The 24,459-nt window shown below is 39.1% G+C and overlaps 1 protein-coding gene across 6 annotated transcripts in view; it reads right to left on the minus strand.

Annotated features, from left to right (window-relative positions):
* Window positions 1-24,459, minus strand: part of INPP4A (inositol polyphosphate-4-phosphatase type I A) — a 134,767-nt gene that overhangs the window by 67,372 nt on the left and 42,936 nt on the right. For all 6 annotated transcript variants that reach the window (XM_058186424.1, XM_058186426.1, XM_058186423.1 and 3 more), the window contains 3 exons: window positions 14,380-14,553; window positions 1,877-1,945; window positions 943-1,140 (listed from right to left, as the gene is read on the minus strand). In XM_058186424.1, the coding sequence (XP_058042407.1) occupies window positions 943-1,048 (106 nt within the window). In that variant the 5' untranslated portion in view covers window positions 1,049-1,140; window positions 1,877-1,945; window positions 14,380-14,553. The remainder of the gene's footprint in view (window positions 1-942; window positions 1,141-1,876; window positions 1,946-14,379; window positions 14,554-24,459) is intronic.

The following is a 24,459-nucleotide window of genomic DNA, read 5'->3' on the forward strand; positions in this document are numbered from 1 at the left end:
AAGTCTTAAAGGGACCAAGGTTGGAGACCCTTGTTCTAGACCAATCCCTTTACCATTTCAGACAAATGGTTGTCTAATTCTGTTCTTAAAAACTTCCAGTGTTGGAGCATTCACAGCTTCTGGAGGCAAGTCGTTCCACTGATTGGAATTTCTCCTTAGTTCTAGGTTGCTCCTCTCCTTGTTTAATGTCCATCCATCGCTTCTTGTCCTGCCTTCAAGTGTTTTCAAGTGATTCTTAATGGCAACCTCTTAGATATTGGAACACTGCTATCATGTCACCCCTAGTCCTTGTTTTCATTAAACTAGACATAGCTAATTCCAGCAACTGTTTTTATATGTTTTAGTCTTCAGTCCCCTAATCATCTTTATTGCACTTCTCTATATTCTAGAGTTTCAATATCTTATTTACTTTGTGGCAACCAAAATTGGATGCAGTATTCCAAGTGTGGTCGTACCAAGGCATTATAAAGTGGTACTAACATTTCATGTGATCTTGATTCTCTCTCTCCTGTAATACATCATAGGACTGTGTTGGCTTTTTTGGCAGCTGCAGCATACTGCTGGCTCATAGTTAAGTGATTGTCCACTAGGACTCCAAGATCCTTCTCACAATTACTACTATTGAGCCAGGTGCCATCTATACTATACATGTTTATAGTTTATTTACTATACCTGTTTATTGCCTAAATGTAGAACCTTACTTTTTTTCACCATTGAATTTCATTTTGATGATAGGGCCCAATGTTCAAGTCTGTCAAGATTCTTCTGTATCTTAAGCCCATCTTTTGGAGTGTTGGCTATTCATGCTAGCTTGGTAACATTCACATATTTGATGAGTTCCCTTTCTATCCCCTCATCTAAATCGTTTATGAATATATTGTACTGGGCCTAAGACAGAGTGTTAGCGTTAGAGGAAAGCACAGGTAGGGAACAGATAATCACCTGTTAAGGATAAACCTGACATATCAGAGGCAACATCAACAGTAGAGGCCCGCTGCACTGCACGGGATTTTGAACTATGTCGGGGGCTGAGATCTTTCACTGACATGTTGTCATGAGGAAGCCACTTCTTTATACTATTTGAAGCATCCGAAGAGAACAGAGATTTGGTCTTTTTGCAGCCCTTATGATGTTAGCATGCTAAAATTAAAAAGAAGAAAAGCCCAAATGAAATTTGATTTAACACGACAATTATTTTAATGCTCATTTTACCAGTCAATGAATTAAATAATTAATGATAACATTAATACTTTGTTGGTGATGTTAACAGTATTTCCTTAGCTTTAGTAGACATTAACTTTTAAGTCAATAAAGAAAGCAAACACGAGAAGTAAAACATGAATCAAAGTTGCTATATCACAAACATAAGTACCCTAGTCATTATATTGAGCCAACTGAGCTCTGTGACAGGAATCCTAAACAACTTAAACTTTATCTCTTTTTGCAACCAAAGGTAAGACTAACCACAGTCTGTTTGAATTTAGGTGCCATGACAAACTGAGACCAATCTAATGAAAGTGATCACAGGAGAAGAAAAGGGAAACACACAAGATTACCTTGCTTTCCCAATCATAAATTGCATTTTATTTTGATGCCAGAACTAAGCTAATTCAAAACTATGTGTAATGTCTCCATGACTTTGCATTTAATCTATTATTTGTGACAGCTGGAAAAATAACACCTGCAGTAAGACTTCGGCTCAAAATGTTAAAGCAAGCAAACAAAATCCTCCACAACTGGAATTTTGAATATTAAAACCTATCAAGATGATCTGGTTTGATATGGTACATAAAGAAATGTTTCCAGAGTTTCAGAGCATGCTGTTCCATATAGTATATGTGACTTTGTACACCATGTTTATGTATGTCATACTTACAGGAGGGCTATTATCCTCTTCGATATGAGCATGGTATTGCATTTGTTAAAGGCCAATTTATTTTCCCATCTGAAAAAAAGTCCATATTTAGTTATTCGATAAAGTATGCAAAATGGATATTGATTTTAAAATCCACATTTTTCTTTGACCTTTTAAAAAATCTTTAGCCCCGACCAGAGACCTTCCTGTTGGGAATATTCAACACAAAATATGGTAAAGAAATAGGATACCTAATTCTACATATAATAACAGCAGCCAGAATAGCTTATGCACAGAAGTGGAAAAACGAGAATATACCAACGGAGGAAGAGGTGATAAACAAAATTTTGGAATGTGCTAAGATGGACAAACCAACAAGGAGTTAAAAGAAAAAGAAAAGTCGGAATATTGCACAGTATGGAACAAATTGTATAATTGGCTAGAGACTAGAAATACTAAGATGATGAAAAAAAGTTGAAAAACTTCTATATATATATATATGTGTATATAAAATGGCAATGTAGAAAAGAAAATGATTAGTTAGAAGGATAGATAGGATAGAAGACAAAAAGAAACAAGAGAGAATGGGACAAAAAAGAAAAGTACAATTAAAAGAAATGACAGGGGGAATAAGGATGCAAATATGAGAAGAATAAGGAAACGAAGCTGATGTAAAGAAGGAATATATGCTTTATGTCAATGTTTGTTATGTATTGTTGTTCTTTTTTGTTAAAAAATAATAACAAATAATAAAAAATAAAATAAAATAAAAATCTTTAGCCTCTTTTACTGGGATGCTAACTATTGCAGGTCTTTCAGTTTCAGATGGATGTCATCAGCAGTCTTGTGTTTAGAATTTACCAACTTTACTCCAAATGTGTGTTAAGACAGAAAAAAAGCAACTAATTACATTATGCAAGTTATGAACTAAAGTTTATGGAAATCATATCCTAACTGTTCTGAATTAGTTTAAGAAAATAAATTATTAATTTTACAAAAGCAATCTGCATAATTTCAATTATACACTTTTTGAATTGTTGTCAGATTGTAAAGAAAATTCTGAAAAATGTCTTTAAAATTTGAAAATCCAATTTTATTGATATTACAGATCTTCAATATAAATGAGAAGGATGAGGGAATGTGCTAATGTAAATTAAGTTCTTTATGTAGACATCCGTTTCAGCCTTCCCGCCCTCTTCACTTGGCACCACATTATTATAGTTCTGTGACAACCTGCATTTAGGAAATCCAAATCTGTTATGGAAAACTGATTAACTGCAGGCTTCCCAGCCCATTTCAAAGTATGGATATTATCTATAAAGCTTTATATGTTGTTGAAGTAGAATATATTAGGAGCTGCCATGATGCACATGATCCTGTCTATCCTATCTAGGGAGTGAAAGTGGGAAGGAAGGCTGACAGGGAGGCCTTCTCAGTAATGGTGCCCTCTTTAAGGAACATACTGCCTCTGTGGAACATCCAGATCTAACCCTCTTGGCTTTTCATGAGTACTAAAAACATTTTTGTTTCAGCAGACTTTGCTCTTTAGTGAGGAATTGTGGGCATCATTTTAATTGATGTAATTGATTTTGATTTTGTTGCAATAGTTTATGATATTAGCCCAGAATAGTTTAAATTTAGAAGGTACATATTGTTAAATATAATAATGTGCATGCGCGTTATGGCGGCGTTCTGAGGCTTCGTGGAGACGGCGGCTGAGAGTCCTCAGGCCGCAATGCCGTTCTGTGGGCTGCCTGGCTACATGGTCCTCGGCTCCGGGTATGCGATCCTTCCGGCAGCCGAGAGCGAGGTCTTTGGACCTCATTGAGCTCTCGGCTGCTGAGTACGGAGCCGAAGTCCTTTACAGCAGCGGATGGCGGCGGCCATGTTGGGGGGGGCGCGAGAAGACGCCCAGCCTGACTCAGCTGTTTGTCGGCCGTTTCGGCCGCGGATGTAATCAATCGGCTGGGGAGCGGGCCAACCATCGACGGCGGTATGCTGGTATGCGGTATGCTGAGTCTTGGGTGTTGGACCGCAGGTAACATCGGTGGCTGGAGTGGGGCCTGCACGGGCATGATTATTGCCCCTCCCCCTACCCTTCTCTCCATGGCCCGGAACATCGTTCTTCCCCCCCACTGCTGACTTTTACCATGGCCTGCCTAGAATGCCGTAATTTTACCTACGGCTTACATCTTAGGTCGTTTTTTCCATCGGCGACTGAGAGGTGGCTTGGCCTGGTCATTTACAACAGCGGCACTGTGCTGGACGGCACTGACGGCACTGACGGTACTGGCGACATAATTTCGTCCTGATTAGCGTACCACACGGGTTTGTCCCGTGATGGTACGCTGCCGGGAACCCAAGGGATACTATCCCGGCTACTGACTTTTCCATCTTTGTAGCCGAGGAAACAACCAAGGGGAGGCTATTATGCCAATCTCCGAGAGGGAGGTTATTAGATCGGAACCGGATTTTCGGCCTTGGTTGTCTCTGGACCCTTTTGGACTTTCTACGGACTATGATCAATATCTCTGCCCGAGTGGCCAGTAATATGCCTAATATCGGGTTTGACGATCTACAGGTACGACCAGAACATCTTCGCCGGTCAGGAATGGACATCTTGTCGCTGTTAACTGACTATTTCCCATGAGATACTCGTTCGCCGAACTACGACGACTGCGAGGTTCCCCCGCCTCGCAGGAATGGCCCTCCAAACTATCAAGGGCCTACCTTAACGAAGGGTCTTGGGACCCAGAGAGGTGGCATGCGGCCAAGAAGAAGTTGTGGGGTTTTTTAAATAGTTTTTTAAATAAGGGTTTTTAAGGGGAGGATTTGGCGGGTGGGGTCAGAACCCGCTGGGAGGATCCAGCCCCTGTGCTAGTTCGCGACACTATTCCATCTTGTCTGAAGGCAGGGGAGGGCGTTCCAGGTTTAGAGGGTTGTTCAATCTGCGGTAAGTGGGAGAGGCAGATATGGCGGGGAGGGCCGATCGTGTTGAGGGAGCACGCGTTCGATGTTTGAGAGCGATCGCGTGCTCCGGCCCCTCAGTCCCGACCTGCCTCGGGTGGCCATGATCCTCAGAGCTTGGATCTTCGGCTGATGTTATGTAATGCTCGGTCCGTGGTTAATAAGCCCCCCCTGATTTGTGATTTTATTCAGGGGGAGTCCGCGGACCTTATGGGTATTACGGAAACCTGGTTGGGCCCAGAGGGGGGGTCCCCCTTGTCGAGATGTGCCCGCCAGGTTTCCGAGCATTCCATCAGCCGAGGGTCCAAGGTGGGGGTGGGGGGGTGGTGGTTGTTATTAAGGAGGATCTAGAGCCGAGGGAGACCACTGTTCCTCAGATTGCCGGCTGTGAATCCCTCTATGTGCGGTGGGGCTATAGGAATCAGTTGGGCTTGGTGATCGCGTACCTGGCTCCTTGCTGCGTGACCACAGCCCTGCCTAAGCTGTTGGAGGTACTGCTGCTGTGGCGGTTGAAACCCCAGACTTATAGTCATGGGGATTTTAACCTGCCATCAGTTGGCTTGTCATCGGCAGCTCGGGAGTTCAGGCTTCCATGACGGCCTTGGACCTGATTCGAGTAAATGATGGCCCCTCGCACGGGGAGGCACGCTGGATCTGATTTATATCTCTGGGCAGTGGCTTAATGATCTGGTGTTAGATGATTTAGTAACAGAACCAATGTCATGGTCGGATCATTTCTCCTTCGCCTAGACTTCCGAACCGCCATTCACCACCGCAGGGAGACGGAACCTACGGTGGTTCCATCCCAGGCGTCTGATGGACCCAGAGAGGTTCCTGACGGGGCTTGGGCCGTTCCCTGAGGAACTGGCCCACGGCACGACTGAGGAACTGGTCGTGGCCTGGGAACAGGCGCGGCGGGCCTTGGCCCGTGTCGTGCCTTTGCGACCTCTGACCCGGCGGAGATCTCGACCGGCCCCTTGGTACTCCGAGGGGCTGAGGGAGATGAAACGCCGGAGAAGACGCCTGGAGAGCACCTGGAGGTCAGTCGCTCCGAGCTGATCGGACACTAGTTGGGTCCTATTCTAGGACCTACCTAGTGGCAATGAGGAAGCGAGGCGTTTCTCGCCTCCACCCTCATTGCGTCGGCAGATAACCGCCCGGCCGCCCTGTTTGGGTGACCCGCTCTCCTACATCAGGAGGTGCGGGATGACCCGTTGCAGGACGAGCCGAGGAGTTTAGTGGTTATCTATACGATAAAATCGCTCAGCTGAGGGCGGTCTGGACCGAAATTGGGATGATCAAGCGAGGAGAGGAGGCACGTCTTGTTGAGTCCATTTGGGATGAGTTTGACCCTGTGGCTCCCGAGGACGCCGACAGGTTGTTGGGGAGGCTGCGGCACGACATGTTTACTGGACCCGTGCCCTTCCTGGCTGGTACTGGCCACTCAGGCGGTGACACGAGGCTGGCTCAGAGGATTATCAACGCTTCTTTATTGGAAGGGTTTTCCTGCCGCCTTGAAAGAGGCGGTGGTGAGACCCTCCTTAAGAAGCCCTCCTGGACCCAGCTATTTTAGGTAATTATCGTCCAGTCTCCAACCTTCGCTTTGTTGCGAAGGGTGTAGAGAGTGGCGTGGCGCGGCAGCTACCCCCATACCTGGATGAAGATGTCTATCTAGACCCGTTCCAGTCCGGCTTCTGTCCCGGATACAGCACGGAGACAGCTTTGGTCGCATTGGTGGATGATCTCTGGAGGGCCAGGGACAGGGGTTATTCCTCTGCCCTGGTCCTATTAGACCTCTCGGCGGCTCGATACCATCGACCATGGTATCTTGCTGCGCCCGGCTGGGGATTGGGAGTGGGAGGCACCGATATCGGTGGTTCTCCTCCTATCTCTCGACCGGACGCAGACGGTGTTGACGGGGGCAGAGGTCGACCGCGAGGGCCTCACTTGTGGGGTCCCGCAGGGGTCGATTCTCTCGCCTGCTGTTCAACATCTACATGAAGCCGCTGGGTGAGATCATCAGTGGTTTCGGGTGAGATACCAGCAGTACGCTGATGATACTCAGCTGTATTTTTCCACCCCGGCCACCCCAATGAAGTTGTTGAAGTGCTGTCCCGGTGTTTGGAAGCCGACGGGTCTGGATGGGGAGAAACAGGCTCAAGCTTAATCCTCCAAGACGGAGTGGCTGTGGATGCCGGCATCCCGATTCAGTCAGCTGCAGCCGCAGCTGGCTGTCGGAGGCGAGTTATTGGCCCCAAAGGATAGGGTGCGCAACTTAGGCGTCCTCCTGGATGATCGGCTGTCGCTTGAAGATCATTTGTGGCCGTCTCAGGAGGGCCTTCTACCAGGTTCGCCTGGTCCGCAGTTGCGCCTTCCTTGATCGGGATGCCTTATGCACAGTCACTCATGCCCTCGTTACCTCTCGCTTGGATTACTGTAATGCTCTCTACATGGGGCTCCCCTTGAAGTGCACTCGGAGGCTTCAGTTAGTCAGAATGCAGCTGCGCGGGTGATAGAGGAGCTACGCGTAGCTCCCATGTAACACCGCTCCTGCGCAGACTGCACTGGCTGCCTGTGGCCTTTCGAGTGCACTTTAAGGTGTTGGTTACGACCTTTAAAGCGCTCCATGGCTTAGGAGCTGGGGACTTTCGGGACCGCCTGCTGTTACCACATGCCTCCCACCGACCCGTACGCTCCCATAGAGAGGGACTTCTCAGGGTGCCGTCCGCCAAACAATGTCGGCTGGCGGCCCCCAGGGGAAGGGCCTTCTCTGTGGGGGCTCCCACTCTCTGGAACGAGCTTCCCCCTGGTTTACGTCAAATACCTGACCTTCGGACATTCCGTCGCGAACTGAAGACCCATCTTTTTATTCGCGCGGGGCTGGCTTAATTGGATTTTAAAAGGGAATTTTACCAATTTTAAATGGGGTTTTAATTGACGATGATTTTTAACATCAGGCTAATTTTGAATAAGTTTTTTAAGGGTATTTAAATTGTGTATATTTGTATTGTTGGTTTTATTTTGCCTGTACACCGCCCTGAGTCCTTCGGGAGAAGGGCGGTATAAAAATCAAATTAAATAAAATAAAATAAATAAAATAAAATAAATAAATAAACAAATATACTACTGTAAATTAGTTTACAATGTATAATACTATCCTTTTCAAAAACAACATTTATTCATTGTCAGCAGATTGCAAAAATAAACTCTCTTTTCAAATCTATCTTGACTCCTGCTGGTATCATGGACACAACCATGTAGTTTTCTTGGAAATAATGAAAATTAGTTGCTACTGCCTTCTTGATTTGACCATCCAGTATATGACTTCCTAATGGTCCTTTCTATCTCTACTTAGCTGGATCCAACCTATTTATCTTCTCAAAGTTAGCCAAGAGACAAGACAGTCGACATGTAGTATTCACTATGAGCACCAACAGATTTAAAACAGTGACATCTCTGTTCCACAGGGTCTTCCTTCACTAGCAAAACTATCAGTGCCAATTTATGCTATTCACCCATCCTCAAGAGGGATGAAAACTATACAGTCATGACATTTGCTATTCTAGGGAGCTTGAGGGTTTTGCAAAGTATCTGAGCTGTTCCTAGTACTGCACTTTTCTGGACAGAGAGCTTTGATGTTGTTCCTGGGATCTATTGAAGCCATTCTCCCAGTTTAGGAGTCACAGCTTCAAGTGATCCTACTACCACTTGGGACCACTTTCTCTCTAGTTCCTCCTTCAGGCCCCTAGTATTTCTGCAGCTTTTAATATTTCTCCTTTAATATTCCAAGTGATGTTGCTTCCACTTGGCGTGGCTACACCTATCACTACTACTGTCTCCTGATCCTTGTTTATTACCACAATGTGTGTGTGTGTGTGTGTGTGTGTGTGTGTATTATATATAAATTCATCTATCTAGTTTCAGAGATTAATGCTCCCTCTGGGAATCCATATATATAAAAATGATTCAACTCAAGTTAATTTCAGCCATAAATAGAATCCTTAAGAAAATTAGTACTGCCTGGCAGATTATGTTTTTCTTATTCATCCCTTTTAGGTTTCAACAGATACTGTCTTGGCTACAGCATTTTAAATAAGCTATTGGGATATTTTTAGATTTTGGGGAGAGATCCTAGTAAAAAGATACTGTGATTTGAAATCCTTTAATAGAAATAGTCTGGCTTTGTTCACACAAGAAAAATAAACTTCAGAAATCTGAAGAAACTGGGTTTATCATTTATTTTTCACAAGTCATGTGGTCATATATACAGCCCTTTTGATCCCATTTTATTTTACTTGCTGTGAGAATAGATATGTCTTCTGCCTAAGACAGTTTGCTTGCTTAGTTTAAGATGCCTGACTTCCAAGCAACACACCAAGGCAGAGGTCCAACTTCAGATGACAGATTCAATATTGCTTGGGTCAGTTCCATCCAAAGAGATTAGGAAAGGTTCTTCTACACGATTGTACAGTTTGTGAATATGACAAGAAGAATGTTAGTTTATCATTCTTCGCAGATATAGCTACCATGTTCTCTCTCTCTCTAACACATGATCCTATGGCTTACTTCCAAACTGGAAAGTATAAGAAGCAACTTAAAAGTTTGCTTTCATATGAATTTTTAAGTGTGAATGTAAGATTGGTAACACATAATGTGTTTTGTATATTTGCTGCATATTTACTGGTGGATTTTTCTGTATTAATTTATTTTTAGAACCCTCTTGACAAGGGAACATTGTTTCAAAATATTTTTAACTGGCACTTTACAATCCCTCCCTAGTTTTAGGGCTAATCCCTCCTTTTTTTCCCCCCTGGGGCACCTTCTGAGCAATGCCAATGAGTGTTGTAATGAGCAATATGCTCCTTATTCCCAAGCCTGTGCTATTTTGGGAACTTTTTAAATATTTGTCTTTTTTTTTCCTGATCCCCACCATATACCATATATAGGAGTGCTACTGAAGCTTTGCTTAAAATATTGAAAAGCCCTTGTCAAACAACATTTTTTTTTCCTGACCATTTTGTCCCTTATTTAAAACTTTACTCAGAGAAGGTGCTCCTACATCCATTTTTAGTGGAAGCAAGCAAGGCTTTTGTGACGCACATATTATGGTATCTGACTAACAAAACGATCTCTTGTATCCCCGAGCTGCTAAAATTAGCAAGTTTCACTCACACTTTCACACATGCACAAACACACAAACAAAGCGAGATGAAAACATTCAGTGTGTCCCACCCCAAAATTAAATAGTACCCTCAGATGGTGTGGTGTAAACATATTTATCCCCTCACCTTCCCACCCAAGTTGTATAATCTTTCAGCCTGTGAAGGGACTCTGTGTTCTAAGCTGGTCTCCCTGGTTAGACAATGCCTTCATACAGCCTTTTAATGCAAGGATGTTTATTATTGGTTAATATTAATCTTTTACAGTACAAAGAAACCTTTTCTTCAGAAACACAACTCTCTTCTTTGGAATTATTTTGATTTCTTGGTTATTTTTCTGGCAAGCTAAGATGTCATCCTGACACACTAGTGTTTGCTCTAATAATTGACCCCAAGAGAAATGTTTAGAAAGTAGCATGAAGAGCAGAAGCTTCTTCAGCAAAGAAAAAAAAAACACTATCCTGTTTTAAAGGATTCAGCTTGTTAAATCAACCAAGCAACAATTTCCATCATGCCTACCAGCATCACAATAAGGTCTCTTGGTGGCAAGAATTTAGGATAATTTTAATCTACATTTCTAAAGATAATCTGAGATATCAAAAGACTCACAGATTGTAGATGGCCGATTCAAATATTTTGAAATTTCTAACCCTACTAGGACCACAATGACAGTTATTTCAAATGCTTTTAATTTTTCTGGTAACATTGCATAGTAGACACCAAAGATCAGAGGTGAAATCACTCACAATCCTTTCTTCGAGTTAATATAAAACAGATAACAATTTATAAAATAAACCATAAATTTATTAAGCATCTGTATGTAACACTGTTTCATCATACAGCAAAAGTTGAATCTCTTTTAAGTCATACTGACTCCTCTGGGCTTCATAGGAATATGGGCAGTAATGCAAAAGTGGTTTGCCACTGGCTTCTAGAATGTTCTTTTTGAATTCCTAGCCCGGGTGTCGGCAACCCACGGCTCTGGAGACACATCTGGCTCTTCGGGCCCTCTGCTGTGGTTCCCTGTCCCATCATTGGTTGTCCTCGCCCCCTGCCCCTTTTTTCTTTTTTGAATATTTTTGGAAATCCAGGCTGGCTGAGGAACGATTGCCAGTCGCAAGGGAGGCTTCTTTTCAGGTGACCCACCTCCTCCTGTGACCCTTCGGCAAGTTTTGGCTGAGCTGGGAGTGTGCATACCCGTGGGGAGACTCTCCTCAAACGAGTGCCAAAGCTCAGGAAAGGCACACGCAAGGCGGGCAGCTGCTCGCTTAAGGAGGGTCTCTCATGTATGCGCACACTCCCGGCTCAGCCACAGCCTTGTACCTGCCTTTGCGCCACATTCGCATGTAAGGCAGCCTTCGCTTCCTGATGCTTCGGGCTGGAGTTTGCGCCCTCCACGCTCAGCCAAAGAGCTGCCGGGGGTGGGGACGACACGGCAAGGTGATGGCCAGAGCCTAAGTGCAGGAGAGAAGATGCATCCTGTTAAGACCCTCCTTAAGCATGTGTGCCTTTGCTGCACTTTGGCACTCGGTTTTGGAGGGTCTCCCCATGCGTGTGCACGCTCCCAGCTCAACCACAGCTGGCCAGGGGGTTGCGAGAGGAGAAATGGGGTGGTAGGAGGAGGACGGTCACCTGAAGGGAAGTCTCCACTGCTGCTGGCAATCTTTCCTCAGCCAACCCGGATTTCCAAACAGAAGAAATAAAAGGAGTAGCAAAGCACCCCAAGAAGAGTTTGCTGGCTTGGCCCAGCCGTGGATTTTCAAGAGAGAGAGAGACACATACAGAGAGAGGGGGGAGGGGAGAGAGACATAGAGAGACACACACAGAGTTATACACAGAGTGGGAGTGAGAGAGAGACATACAGACACACATGCAGAGTAATACACAGGGGGAGAAAGACAGAGAGACACACACAGTGATACACAGAGAGGGGAAGATAGGAAGAGGGACAGAAATATACAGAAAGGGGGGGGGAGGGAGGGGAGAGGGAGGGAGAGAAATAGAGAGAGAGAGAATGGTTTTGTGGCTGGGTAGGTGTGGCTAGGGGGTCATGTGACTGGGTGGGAGTGAGTGACATCGAGTTGACCATGCCCACCCAAGTTTTGTGAGTCCCGGTGTGTGTTTTTCTGTGGGAAATGGGTCCAAATGGCGCTTTGAGTGTTTAAGTTTGCAGACCCCTGTCCTAGCCCATAATCCTGGTCTTCTGAGGTCATCTCCTATCCAAGCACCAAAGACCAATCCTGCTCAGAAGCCAAATCCAAAGAAAGTAAATTAACTTAACTACGCTGGACTTGGATCTGAACAGATGGGGAAGCAAGACTAGACAATATAGTGCTGTACAGACAAGGTTTAACTTAGTATTTAAAAAAACTGAGTCTTAATGTTAAAATTAAAGCAAGTTATATAATTTTAATTAACTGATACAACCTTTTTTTCTATATAAAGAATTAGAATTAAAATGTAATTTAGATGTGGGATTTTTCTCTTCTCGTTTTAATTTTGTTTTGTTTTGATTTTTTTCAGGGCAGGTGTCATTTTTTATTTTCTCTTTTCTCCTCGATGGTTTAATATATGATGGTTTTCCCCTCCCCACCCACTTTATATTTTTCCATATAATAGATTAGGTTTCTTTTTTATAGTCTTTTATACAATAGTAATATAGTTGTATAGTTATATTGCTGTTTGATTACATAAAGAATGATAAATGATTAATGTTTTTAAATAAAATTAAATAAAGTATGCTTTAAAAAAGTATCGGCAAGGTGCTAAGCCCTACTGGAACAAATACTTAATAAAAGTACCTAATACAAATCAATACTGCCCGTATTACATACTTACATCCAAATACCTCTTTCTATAATGATATACTGACTATATTAACCTGCAGTGATAGTGGGTTCTTTTAATTCTTTTAACAAATATTTCTTTTACCTTCCACTAGGGGTCTCCCACTCTGGCTGCAGGTGTGAATTTAATCTTATTTTATTTTTCTAAAAGTATATGGGCATCTATTTTAAACGAATAACTATGCCCAGCTGATAAACAATACACAGAAAAACAGAACAAACCAAATCATATTAAAATAATCATAATACCAAAACCAAAGAAATGAGTCAAACTCTTAATAAAGAAGGCATTCAAAACAAATTACAATTGCAACAACATACAATAATATTTTGTTTCATCCTGGTGCTAAAGCCCTTCACATAGAAAAATAAATAAATACATCCTAGGTCCAAGCCTGATTTAAAATGTGCTACTCCTTTCTTCAGTTTATTTCCTGGACCTTTCAGGCAGCATCAATTTTTAACATCTGTTTCATTTTGAACACAAGAGGAACAAAACGAACAGGAAATACTGTACTGTACTCTGGAAAAAAATCTTTCAGAAAAGCAATTATAAACTCTGCTACTCTACCACATGATATAAAAATACATGGAGATCTTTAATATCTTCAACTTACATGTAACTTTAACTAAGCATGTTGGGTTTCACCTTGACTCCCTGAAAACTTGAAATGATCACTAAAAGGCATATTCTCCTATGCTGGCTCACTACTCATAATTACTGCAAATCCTTCAGGAAAAGTGATTGGATGTAATAGATTTTTTTTCATTTAGAAACTTTTGATAATCTTCCAGGGATCTTTGGTCTTTCTTTAAAAACTGCTGCAGTAAACAGTACATCAGAGTTTTGACAGCACAATCTTTTATTTTCCAAGGCTTTTAGCACTCTAAAATATCATGTTGTAATCACTTTTATTAAAACTAAGTGCCATATTCTGTACTTAAAAAAATACAGAAACACGCAAGAAAGATACTTAAAGGAATGGAAAAAATGGATTGACTATATTCAAAGTAGATATCAGACTAAGAGTTATCAGACTGTTTTTGAATGATTATGATGTATTATTTTTGATTGTTTTCGGGGGAAGTTAGGAATTGATGATTGTAGGGGTATAATTAAGTTGGGACGAAAATTTGTTAGCATATGTTTGTTTTATTTTTAACTATACCTTGTGCTCGTTCCGGGAAGTCGGGGGAGGAGGGGGGTTGTGAAGGGAGGGGGGAGGGGAGGTGGGGGGAAAGGGGGGAAAATTTTCTGTAAAACTTTTTGAATAAAAATAAAATAAAATACAGAAACATAACCAAATATAAACATAAACAAAAACCAAATAAGGAAGTTTTCAAAGGGAAAAAAACAAAGCCATACGATCTACAAGGACTTATTTCTGCTAGCAATGGAAGAGTAGAGCCTTTTTTGGGGGGACATTTGCAAGACTGGATTGGAATCCTACTCTGAATCAAAACCAGTTCAACACGAATATTATAGATGCTTGGTAGAAAGCGCCTTATCCCTGAGCTATGCCTAAGCTATGATAATAAATTAAAAGGTTACCTTTCTGGTTTGTCAAGGAAAAGCTGAAAATCACAAAGTAACTAGAGCCAATTTAGCACTTGTTCAGTATGATTGAAGAATGAGAAATAAGCCTTAGTCATGTTGCTTTAATTCATTTTCCACAGATACCACATCAATCCGGCTGCTAATCTTTCTGATGCTTTTACATGAAATCTGAAATACAAGCAAAGAGACTGTTTGGTTATTGTTTAACTATTTGCAGAATAGTCTGATCAAAACAAAGTTCAAAGCATGTCATTCAATATCTCACTGTTATTACTTAAAAGTATCCCCATGTATTAATAAATATTTGATCAAATTAATGAATATTAATGGGAAAAAAGTTCTCTTTAGGCCAAGATATTCTGCAATAGAAAAAGAATTTAAAATTTAATTACAGGTCAGAACTTCTATGGTTCCAAAAATGTTACTTCTGAAAGTCATAGCAGCAGCTTCCCTGAACAACTATTGTGGCAGGAGTTTTCACAGCCATTGCCTTAGGAGGAAGTCGAAACCTTGCAGAACAAGATGGTTAATGGCATATGTACTAATTAAAAATATACAGGATAAATAATAGAATATAAAATTGCCACTGCAAGTTTAGGCATATAATCCATTTCAGCTGCATACTATATTAGCATAGCAATAACAATAGCACTTAGACTTATATACCGCTTCATAGTGCTTTTACAGCCCTCTCTAAGTGGTTTACAGAGTCAACATATTGGCCCCAACAATCTGGGTCCTCCAAGATTGGCATCCAAGTTTGCCACTTTTATTTCTAAAAAATTGGAAGTTAGCTGCAAGGAAAGGTGAGAAACCAGGTCCCTCAGACTTTTGAGAACTCTTTTGCAATTTGGTTCAGTGATTTGCAAGATTCTCATCTCAAATTACACCTAGAAGGTAAAGTACATTCAAAACCACATTGTCCTATTTAAAAAAAAATCTTTGTAAACCATAAAAGGTAGGTAAAATGAGGACCCAGATTGTTGGGGGCAATAAATTGACTTTGTATATAATATACAAATGGATGAAGACTATTGCTTAACATAGTGTAAGCCGCCCTGAGTCTTCGGAGAAGGGCGGGATATAAATGCAAATAAAAAAAAAATACAGATGATGCATTAAAACAAATGCACTAGAAAAGAGGGTATACAAAACTACAGGCAGCAATTTGCGCAACTTTTTTCTGCCAAATTTGAAAAAAAATGGGCCAAATTTGCAGCTCACAATAAAAGAAATTCAGCAGAATCAAATTGATAATAATCAGAAATAAGGCATGCATGCTTCCTCATTCTTCCCCCCATTAAAAAAAAAAGAATCAAAACTAGCACAGCTGGAAGATTTTCGGTACAAAGAAGCAGTTTATTTCCCGTTTGCAAAACATTTGAAACTAAACCACACACTTTCAAATACAACAGCTGTGTGTAAAATTTATGAACACACAGAAAAGGATCTTGTGTATGCATGGTCTTAATGATGGTTGAAACTACACAAACTCAAAAATCCAAACCAAAAAAGAGTTCTTCAATGGATATGGCACAGTAGTACAAACTCTCATAAACATCCCAATCATAGAAACAGGAATATCAGATTTTTATAACTAAAAAGAAACCTGCTTTTTAACACATTGCGATTTTTTTCTGATTATCTTAAATCAAAATGAAAATTGCCACATCCAGGGAGTTATGTATAAAACAACCACTTATTTGTTGCACAGACTCAAGATACAATTCTAAAGAATGACTTACTGAATATCATTCTTTCCTATCATTTGACTGAAACCTATATTGCTTACCACAAACACAACTGTTTAAACTACAAAGACTTATCCATCTAGCTAGAATATCGTATAGAATACATTTGAATAAATGTACAGTAATAGTCTTTTGCCAGCACCAAATAGACAGCCAGTTTGATCTAGTGATTAAGGCATCAGGCTAGAAAGTGGGAGACCATGAATTCAAATTCCCACCTTAGCCACGAAAGCCAGCTGGGTGATTTTGGGCTAATCACTTTCTCAGTTCAACCTCTTTCACAGGGTGGTTGTTGTGGAAAAAAATAGGAGGACGAATATCTGTTGGATATGTTCACCAACTTGAATTATTTGTAAAAGTAATAAAGGTGGGATTAAAACATACAAATAAATAAAAATACAAATTATGGAAATCCCCTTTGAAGGAAGCCTCTTACAACACAATCCACAGAGGAAGTGATACCTTTTTCTTTCTAAAAGAAAAAAAGATGCCACTTCTCAAGTTTTATCCAAGAAAACATTTTTTTGAATAATTTGCATCCTGACTTTAAATGACCATCTGCTAGGATAAATCAACTAAAGCTCCAAGAATTCTCCAGCCAACATTGGGTTGAATTCCATGCATCTTAAAAAAGTGCTGAGTCTGACAACATTGAACTAAAGGAACTTTGTATAAGTAGTCCTTAATTTACAACCGTTCATTTAATGACCATTCAAATTTACAACGGTACTAAAAAAGTGATTTATGACCATTTTTCACACAACCATTGTAGCATTCCCATGGCCAAATTTGAATGTTTGGTAATTAGTTCATATTTATGACCATTGTAGTGTCCTGGGGTCATGTGATCCCCTTTTGCAAACTTCTTAAGAGCAAAGTCAATAGGGAATCCAGATTCACTTAACAATTGTGTTACTAACTTCACAAATTCAATGATTCACTTAATTACTGTGACAAGAAAAATCTCAAAATGGGACAAACTCACTTAACAAATGTTTCACTTAGCAATATAAATTTTGGGCTCAATTGTGATTGTAACTCAAGGTCTACCTGTCTATGGATTAATCCACTGCACTTTCCATGCAAGCTTTATAGTTGTTATAATCTTGTCGTAACACCTACACTATGCTGCTTATAAGCATGCAGAAATATATGATGGTCCTCACCATAGCTGATAAATATATAATAAATTTGCCCTTCCTATAGCAACTATATTGAGTGGACTTGATCCTGAATTATACATTTTTAATCCAGACTATTGCATAATGGTCAATACCTGATTTTAGATAAAATCAGTATTTATTACAGTGGATACAACAACACAGATGATTCCCCCAAAGGCCAAATTTTATGAAACGCTGCAGTCACACATGATAATTGAAAGTGTTCTGCATGAAAGAAAAGCGGAATTGAGTGGCTTTTCCTTCTTAGCCACTTCCTTCTTTCCAAAACATTCACCAGCAGCATTTCCCTTCTGCAAAATAACTGAATTCCAAATAAGAGAGGGCTGGGAAAGTCAAGGGATGGCATATTGCAGGGAAAAGCAGTTATCTAAAAAAAGCACTAAGATTTGTTATCCCCCCTCTCTCTCTCTCTCTCCTATCTCACTCTCTCTTTGTTAAAGCATTGCTCCTAAAAGTGTTTTGTAATAAAAAAAAAAGAAGGCATTGGGTAACAGTATGATATATTTTGTTATAGGAAGATTTCCTGAGCTCCTTGCCCAAATGAATTGGACTATAACAAATAAAAAGGGAAACAATATATATTAGCAATACTCTTAATGATATCTAATCTTGTTTATTCAAATACCTATTTTTAACACTGCAAAATACACAGAAGCAAACATCAATTCAATGTTTATATTGTATTTATGCAATATCTTCCACATGTCCAAAGTATCACTTAGTCTTAGCCAATATCTAAATATGATGGATACAGAAATTATTATGTTTCTCCATTACTTCAGCAGGAAGCTTATTCTATTTTTTCTGTGTCCCTGAGTAACACATGGTTTTCCAACCTTTAGACTTGCTTGGACTGCACTGAGTGAAAATGAATTGTCTTGAGCTGCACACAAAATATATATTTAATGTATACAAATAACAAACTTCCTTTATTTTTTATTATCTTGTGGGGCCACTTTACTAACTGTCCGTGCATGGGCCGTGGATTGGACACACCTGCTGTAAGGTCTGTTTTAAATAAAAGCTTTTATATGTCTATTCTATGTCTAATACTACGAAGAAATAAGCTTCAATCCTTTCCTGCCCAAACATTCAGATATATTTGCAATGCTGCAGTACAGATTTTCTTAAAAACAGTGCTACTGATAACTAATTATAACAGTATACCTTAGAAGGATTAATTTACCAATTAATTTTTAACTAATTAGTTAAAATCTGGTGTTAACTGTATAAATTCTGGAGACAGTCTATGGATTTTGTTAATGCTGTTTTTGCTGCATTTCTTTCATATCTAATAATTATTTATTTTTATTTTTTTAATACAAAAGTTTTATTTCCATTTTCCAACAACCTATTCAATATACAATCTCTTATTCAACATTAGTCATTAACTTTCATTCATTACTTATTCGGACCTGCCCAGCTACCACTTCCTTCCTTAACACAACCTTTCCTCCTCCCTTCTCTACTTTCTTCTACTTTCTTCATCCTTCCTCTCCTTCGCTTTTCTACTTCCTCTCCTCCTTCCCCACTCTTCTCTTCCACCCTTTCTAACCCTCTCTCTTTCCCCTTTCTTCTTCTTCTCCTTTCCCCCTCTTCTACCTCCCTCTTTCCTACCTACTTTCTTCCTTCACTCTCTCCTCTCCCTTTCCATTCTCTTCAAAAATGGCAGCTGAGCAGCCCCGATTTCATTTCAAATTATTTCTATTTCTTAATTACATATCTTCAATCATTCCTTTACATTGATTCTTCATCTCCCCCCCTCTCCCCCATTCCCCTCCCTCCCCCCTCCCATCCCCCAAGACTTTCCAGAACAAAGTACAGGGTATAAAATTAACAATCATAAATTAAAATACAACATAAGTCATAATCCATAGTCACTCCTCTCTCTAAGACCTTAACTCCCCTTCCAGAAACAAAAAAATACATTCTTCTTCCAGTCCATTATATATCAGTCCATTCCACTCCTAAAATCTTCAGAATCTTCCAATTAAATTAGTATTTCCAGTTCATCAATAAAATACATAGTTTTTAATATCCAATCCTCATCGATTAAGACCAAATATATATCAATCCATTCCACTCCTGAAGTCTTCAGAATCTTATAGTGTTTAATATCCAATCTTCATAGATCAAAACCAAGACGATATTCCATCTTCCAGTATTCATCAGAAATTCTTTTATAATATACCTTTCTTCCTTAAACAGTCTCCCAAATATAATTCATATTTCCAACTTAAATTCTTAAATTTTTATCCAATCTCCAAAAATAAACAATATTCTACCTTCTCATATCTTTAATATCACATACATAAATCAAATAACATTGCTAATATTAATATTTCTTCAATTTACCTTACATACGTCAAATAACATTATTAAAATTATACCTATAACTTATATCCAAAATATATCAATTATAACAATTAAATTCTATTTAATCAAATACCAACATTACATCCATAATCCAAATTCATAAATTTTTCTATCTGTCCTCCAAAATTAAACAATATTCCATCTTCCCATTCCTTTATACCTCACATATATCAAATAGTAACACCTTATACCCAAAATAGATCAGTTATAAAAATTTATATATATATATATATATATTTTTAAAAATACCATCAAAATCACATCTTAAGCATTCTCCTTCCCCTTATCTTCTATTACACATTTTCCACCATCTACTCACCAATCAACTTAACATCTAACAATAAAGAATTTCCAATCTTTAATATATTGGTGTAAAAATCTCTTGTTTAAAAACTTATTAAGAAAAGATAAGCCTCCAAAAGATCCTATAAATTTTTTTTCCATATTTGAACTGAAGAAGTTTCCAAGATTTTAGTAGTTAGTTCTGTTTGCTTAAGAGCCATTTTTAAACTGTAAAATCTACCAAAAAGAGAAAAAAAGAAAATTCAATAAACTTTTCTTCTTAAACATTATGATAAAGAAAAAGGTAAAAAGAAAAAAAATCATTAACAATTCTTATTCATTCCATTTTTAAAAAAAAGCTTATTATGTTCTTCTTATAGGTTCCACGCCAGCAGTTATAAGCATTTCCTTAGCTTTCACTTCCAAAACGCCATTTGCTAAAATCTTCTTACAAGCAAATGCCAGCACACTCCAACACTTTTAAAAGCAGTTGTTTTTAATTGCTTAATTGCCATCTTCTTTTAAACTTTATTTCTTGAAATTAAAATTAATAAAAAATCCTTTTAAATTTCTCTGCAACCACAGTCTTAAAATCTCTTCCTTTATCCTTTTCACTTTCCTTTGTATATTGCAAACGCCATTTTAAATCCACTCAGGTTGAAAGTTAGTTCAAAGGAAAGCTATTTAAGAGCCGAAGTTAAGATTTATTACTTGCAAATTCTTGCTAGTCCTCCTGCTTTGTTCTGTCTGTGTTGAGTTCTCTTTAAAAATAAATCTCGGCACAGAGATGGTTGCAGCTTCTCGTTCTGTATAAACAGAAGCACCCTGGGCACAGAGGTTCGTCAGGCTGAAGGGGGAGCTCTCACCCTTCGATCCCCTGGTTAAATTCCAGGGGCTCCCGGGGAGCTCTACCCAAACCTGACCACTCTTCTCTCCCCCTTCTCCCGGGGGAGAGAATTCCAAACCGTTTGACAGCCCATTTACGCTGTCAGGGACGGTTTGACGAAACCCAGGGCAGATGATCCCAAAGGAACGTCCACGAAGACTGCGTTGCCAACCGGACGTCCCATATCTAATAATTATTTATTGATGAATATAATGTATGTTATGTAGTATTCTATTTTAATATTATTTGATGCCATTACAGTTCAACACTTCAACAACTGGCCATCTAAAAACAGAAATGTATTTATCCCTAATGGTATGAAGAGGTCAAAAAAAGGAAATCATCTCATTTTTGCAATATGAATATGAGCAAATCATTTACTAAGCGCAAAAAAGGAGTGCCACAAATTAGGGGATGCAATTGTAAAAAACCCTCAACCACCTAACTTGCTATAACAATATTATATTGTGAACAATATTCACAAAGAAAAAAGGTGAACCTTGTGGTATTACAAGCCTTCATACACTTTGGTTGCTTATGTAAAACAATCAACATTTATATACTACTGGTAGTAAAACTCTCATATCCACAATATAAACAATATGATTGTTTATAACTTTCTGTTGGGTGAAAGGGTGTATCATAAGTTAACAATTTTTTAATCAATGTACCTTAAAATGGGCTAACTTACAGAATACATCCAAAATCCAGGACCCGTGATTCCCATAGAATTGAAATTTGGGGAAATTGTGGCTGTTTCGGTGCTGCCATAATCAGCCACAGTCGCATCATTATCATTTCCAATGTTCCCTGCCAGCTTCTTCCAAGCAAAGTCGATGGGGAAGATGGCAGGAAGTCAGAAGTCATTCCCACTCCCATTGCTTTTTTGCCCACCCATGGTCATTTCATTAATTAGAGATTTTTAAAAAAAATTAAACAGGAATAATGACCCAACAGGTCATAGATTATCTAGTTTGTACTAAAAAGATAGAAAGGGAATCCCATAACTTTTTGAGCCATCTTCAAGGAACTTTCAGAGTTCAGATGTAACCCTTTCCTCCAGTTGCAAGTCAAGGAACCTTCCTAAATTGTAAATATTTTTGAAGCAGGAGTTTGCATAACTAGGAAGACAAAGCCCAGTTTGTTCTTGTTCTATTTTTAATCCTACATTAGATTAGGGATGAAAAATCAGCTGGGTGACTTTGACTCTGTCCAACCCACCTCACAGATTTGTTGTTGTGGGATAAATAGGAGGAGAAAGGGCTGTTGATATGTTTGCCCCCTTGAGTTGTATATGAAAAAAGGGTGGGATAAAATTCTAAAATTAAAAAAAAAATCTTCCATTTCCCAAGTGAAGTGGAAAGCATATTCCTGTTGCACTGGCTTTGGAGACACTTGGAAAGCAAACTGTTATATTGGCACTTCCTGAAGCATTATATTAGGGACAGCTCTTTTCATCATGGTATCAGGAAAATGAAACCAACCTGTAAGTGTATTTCTGAATTTTCAGATGAGTTGTAAATGAGAGTCCCTATTCTTTCAGTATATTCATGCTAGTACAAGAGGTAAAAATGGCTATACTCAAACGTAAGTGCCATTCAATGTAATGTATTTCACAGTATAAACAAATATAGTAGCAAAAAGGAAAGTTGGCTTGAAAGAAAATTTTTAAATTAGAGACCAAGTTCGTGTAGAATAGTGCACCATGATTTTGGCTAAACTGGATTATGAGAATACTTTCGGCAGAGTAATCAATATGTTCCAAAATGCCATGTAGCTTCTGACATGGACTATAAGAGGAATAAATGGTGAGGAGCATGAATAAACACATGAAATGAATAAAAGGAGGATAAATACATTATGTGTACAGTATATGAATCTAGAAGAAAGGGAAGGGCATAATAGGTCTGAGTGAAGTTATGCATATTGATCTTATGAAGGGAAGATGATAAATACAAGTAGGAATATTAAGTACATTGAGGCACTTGGTCATATCAGAGTATGAAAGAATTGAATTGCAAATCAATATATCATGAAGAATGGACTGAGGAGAAGGAAAGATCAAGAAATTGTGGTTGGATGGGGTGATGAAATTTTCAAAAAAAGTTAAATAAAAAGCTTTAAAAAATTATATAATATATGGCATGATACATGGAAAAATAAAAGCAACAAAGTTCATAAGAAAAGAACTACATGGAGATGTATAATGAATTGTGTTCATGTAAAGTAGTTTTAGCTGAGTTTTCTCTTTCTCTCGTTATATGTCTTTAATTCTTCTGGCTTAGTATTTCTTATTCCTTTTCTGTACTTTGCATAATGATGATTATCTCAAACATGCATATGTGTATGTACATATATAATAGAATAGAATAGAATAGAATTTTTTATTGGCCAAGTGCGATTGGACACACAAGGAATTTGTCTTGGTGCATATGCTCTCAGTGTACATAAAAGAAAAGATACGTTCATCAAGGTACAACATTTACAACACAATTGATGGTCAATATATCAATATAAATATTTAACACCACTCACAATACATCTACAATTCAAAAAGACCTCGATCATCTAACCGCTTGGTCTAAAATTTGGCAATTATGAATCTCAACCAGCAAATGCTCAGTCCTACATATTGGAAGAAAGAACCCAATCACTAAGTACATGCTTGATGGACATTACCTCACTGATGACCCCCACCCAGTTAAAGACCTTGGAGTTTTTATATCTAATGATCTAAGTGCCAAAGCCCACTGTAACTATATAGTTAAAAAGGCTCTAAAAGTTGTTAACTTAATTCTACGTAGCTTCTTTTCCAAAAACACCACGCTACTGACCAGAGCATATAAAACTTTTGCTAGGCTAATTCTTGATTACTGCTCGCCTGTCTGGTACCCATACCATATATCCGATTTCAATACAGTTGAGTGTGTCCAAAGGTATTTTACGAGAAGAGTTCTTCACTCCTCCGAAACCAATAAAATACCTTATTCCACCAGACTTGATATCCTGGGCCTAGAAAACTTGGAACTTCGTCGCCTTCGACAGGACCTGGGTTTAGCTTATAGAATCATCCGTTGTAATGTCCTTCCTGCCAATGAATACTTCAGTTTCAACTATAACAACACAAGAGCTACCAACAAATTTAAACTTAACATCAACCGCACCAGTTTAGATTGCAGAAAACACGATTTCTGTAACAGAATTATCTATGCTTGGAATGCATTACCTGACTTTGTGGTCTCATCTCATAACCCCAAAAGTTTTATTAAAAATCTATCCACTGTTGAGCTCACCACATTTCTAAGAGGACTCTTAAGGGGCGTGCATAAGAGCACAAACGTGCCTACCGTTCCTGTCCTATTGTTTCTTCCCCTATATATATTTATGCTTATACTACCTTGTTTCTCCCCATATATATGTTTATATGTTATATAATCTTTTGTGTTATGCTTGTTATCCTTGTGTATATTGTTATGACAAAATTAATTAAATAAATAAATAAATAAATAAATCATAAGGATTACCAGCAACAAAGTTACAGTCATACAGTCATAAGTGGAAAGAGATTGGTGTTGGGAACGATGAGAAGATTAAT

The sequence above is a fragment of the Ahaetulla prasina genome, chromosome 5, assembly GCF_028640845.1.
Source record: "Ahaetulla prasina isolate Xishuangbanna chromosome 5, ASM2864084v1, whole genome shotgun sequence".
Taxonomy (NCBI): domain Eukaryota; kingdom Metazoa; phylum Chordata; class Lepidosauria; order Squamata; family Colubridae; genus Ahaetulla; species Ahaetulla prasina.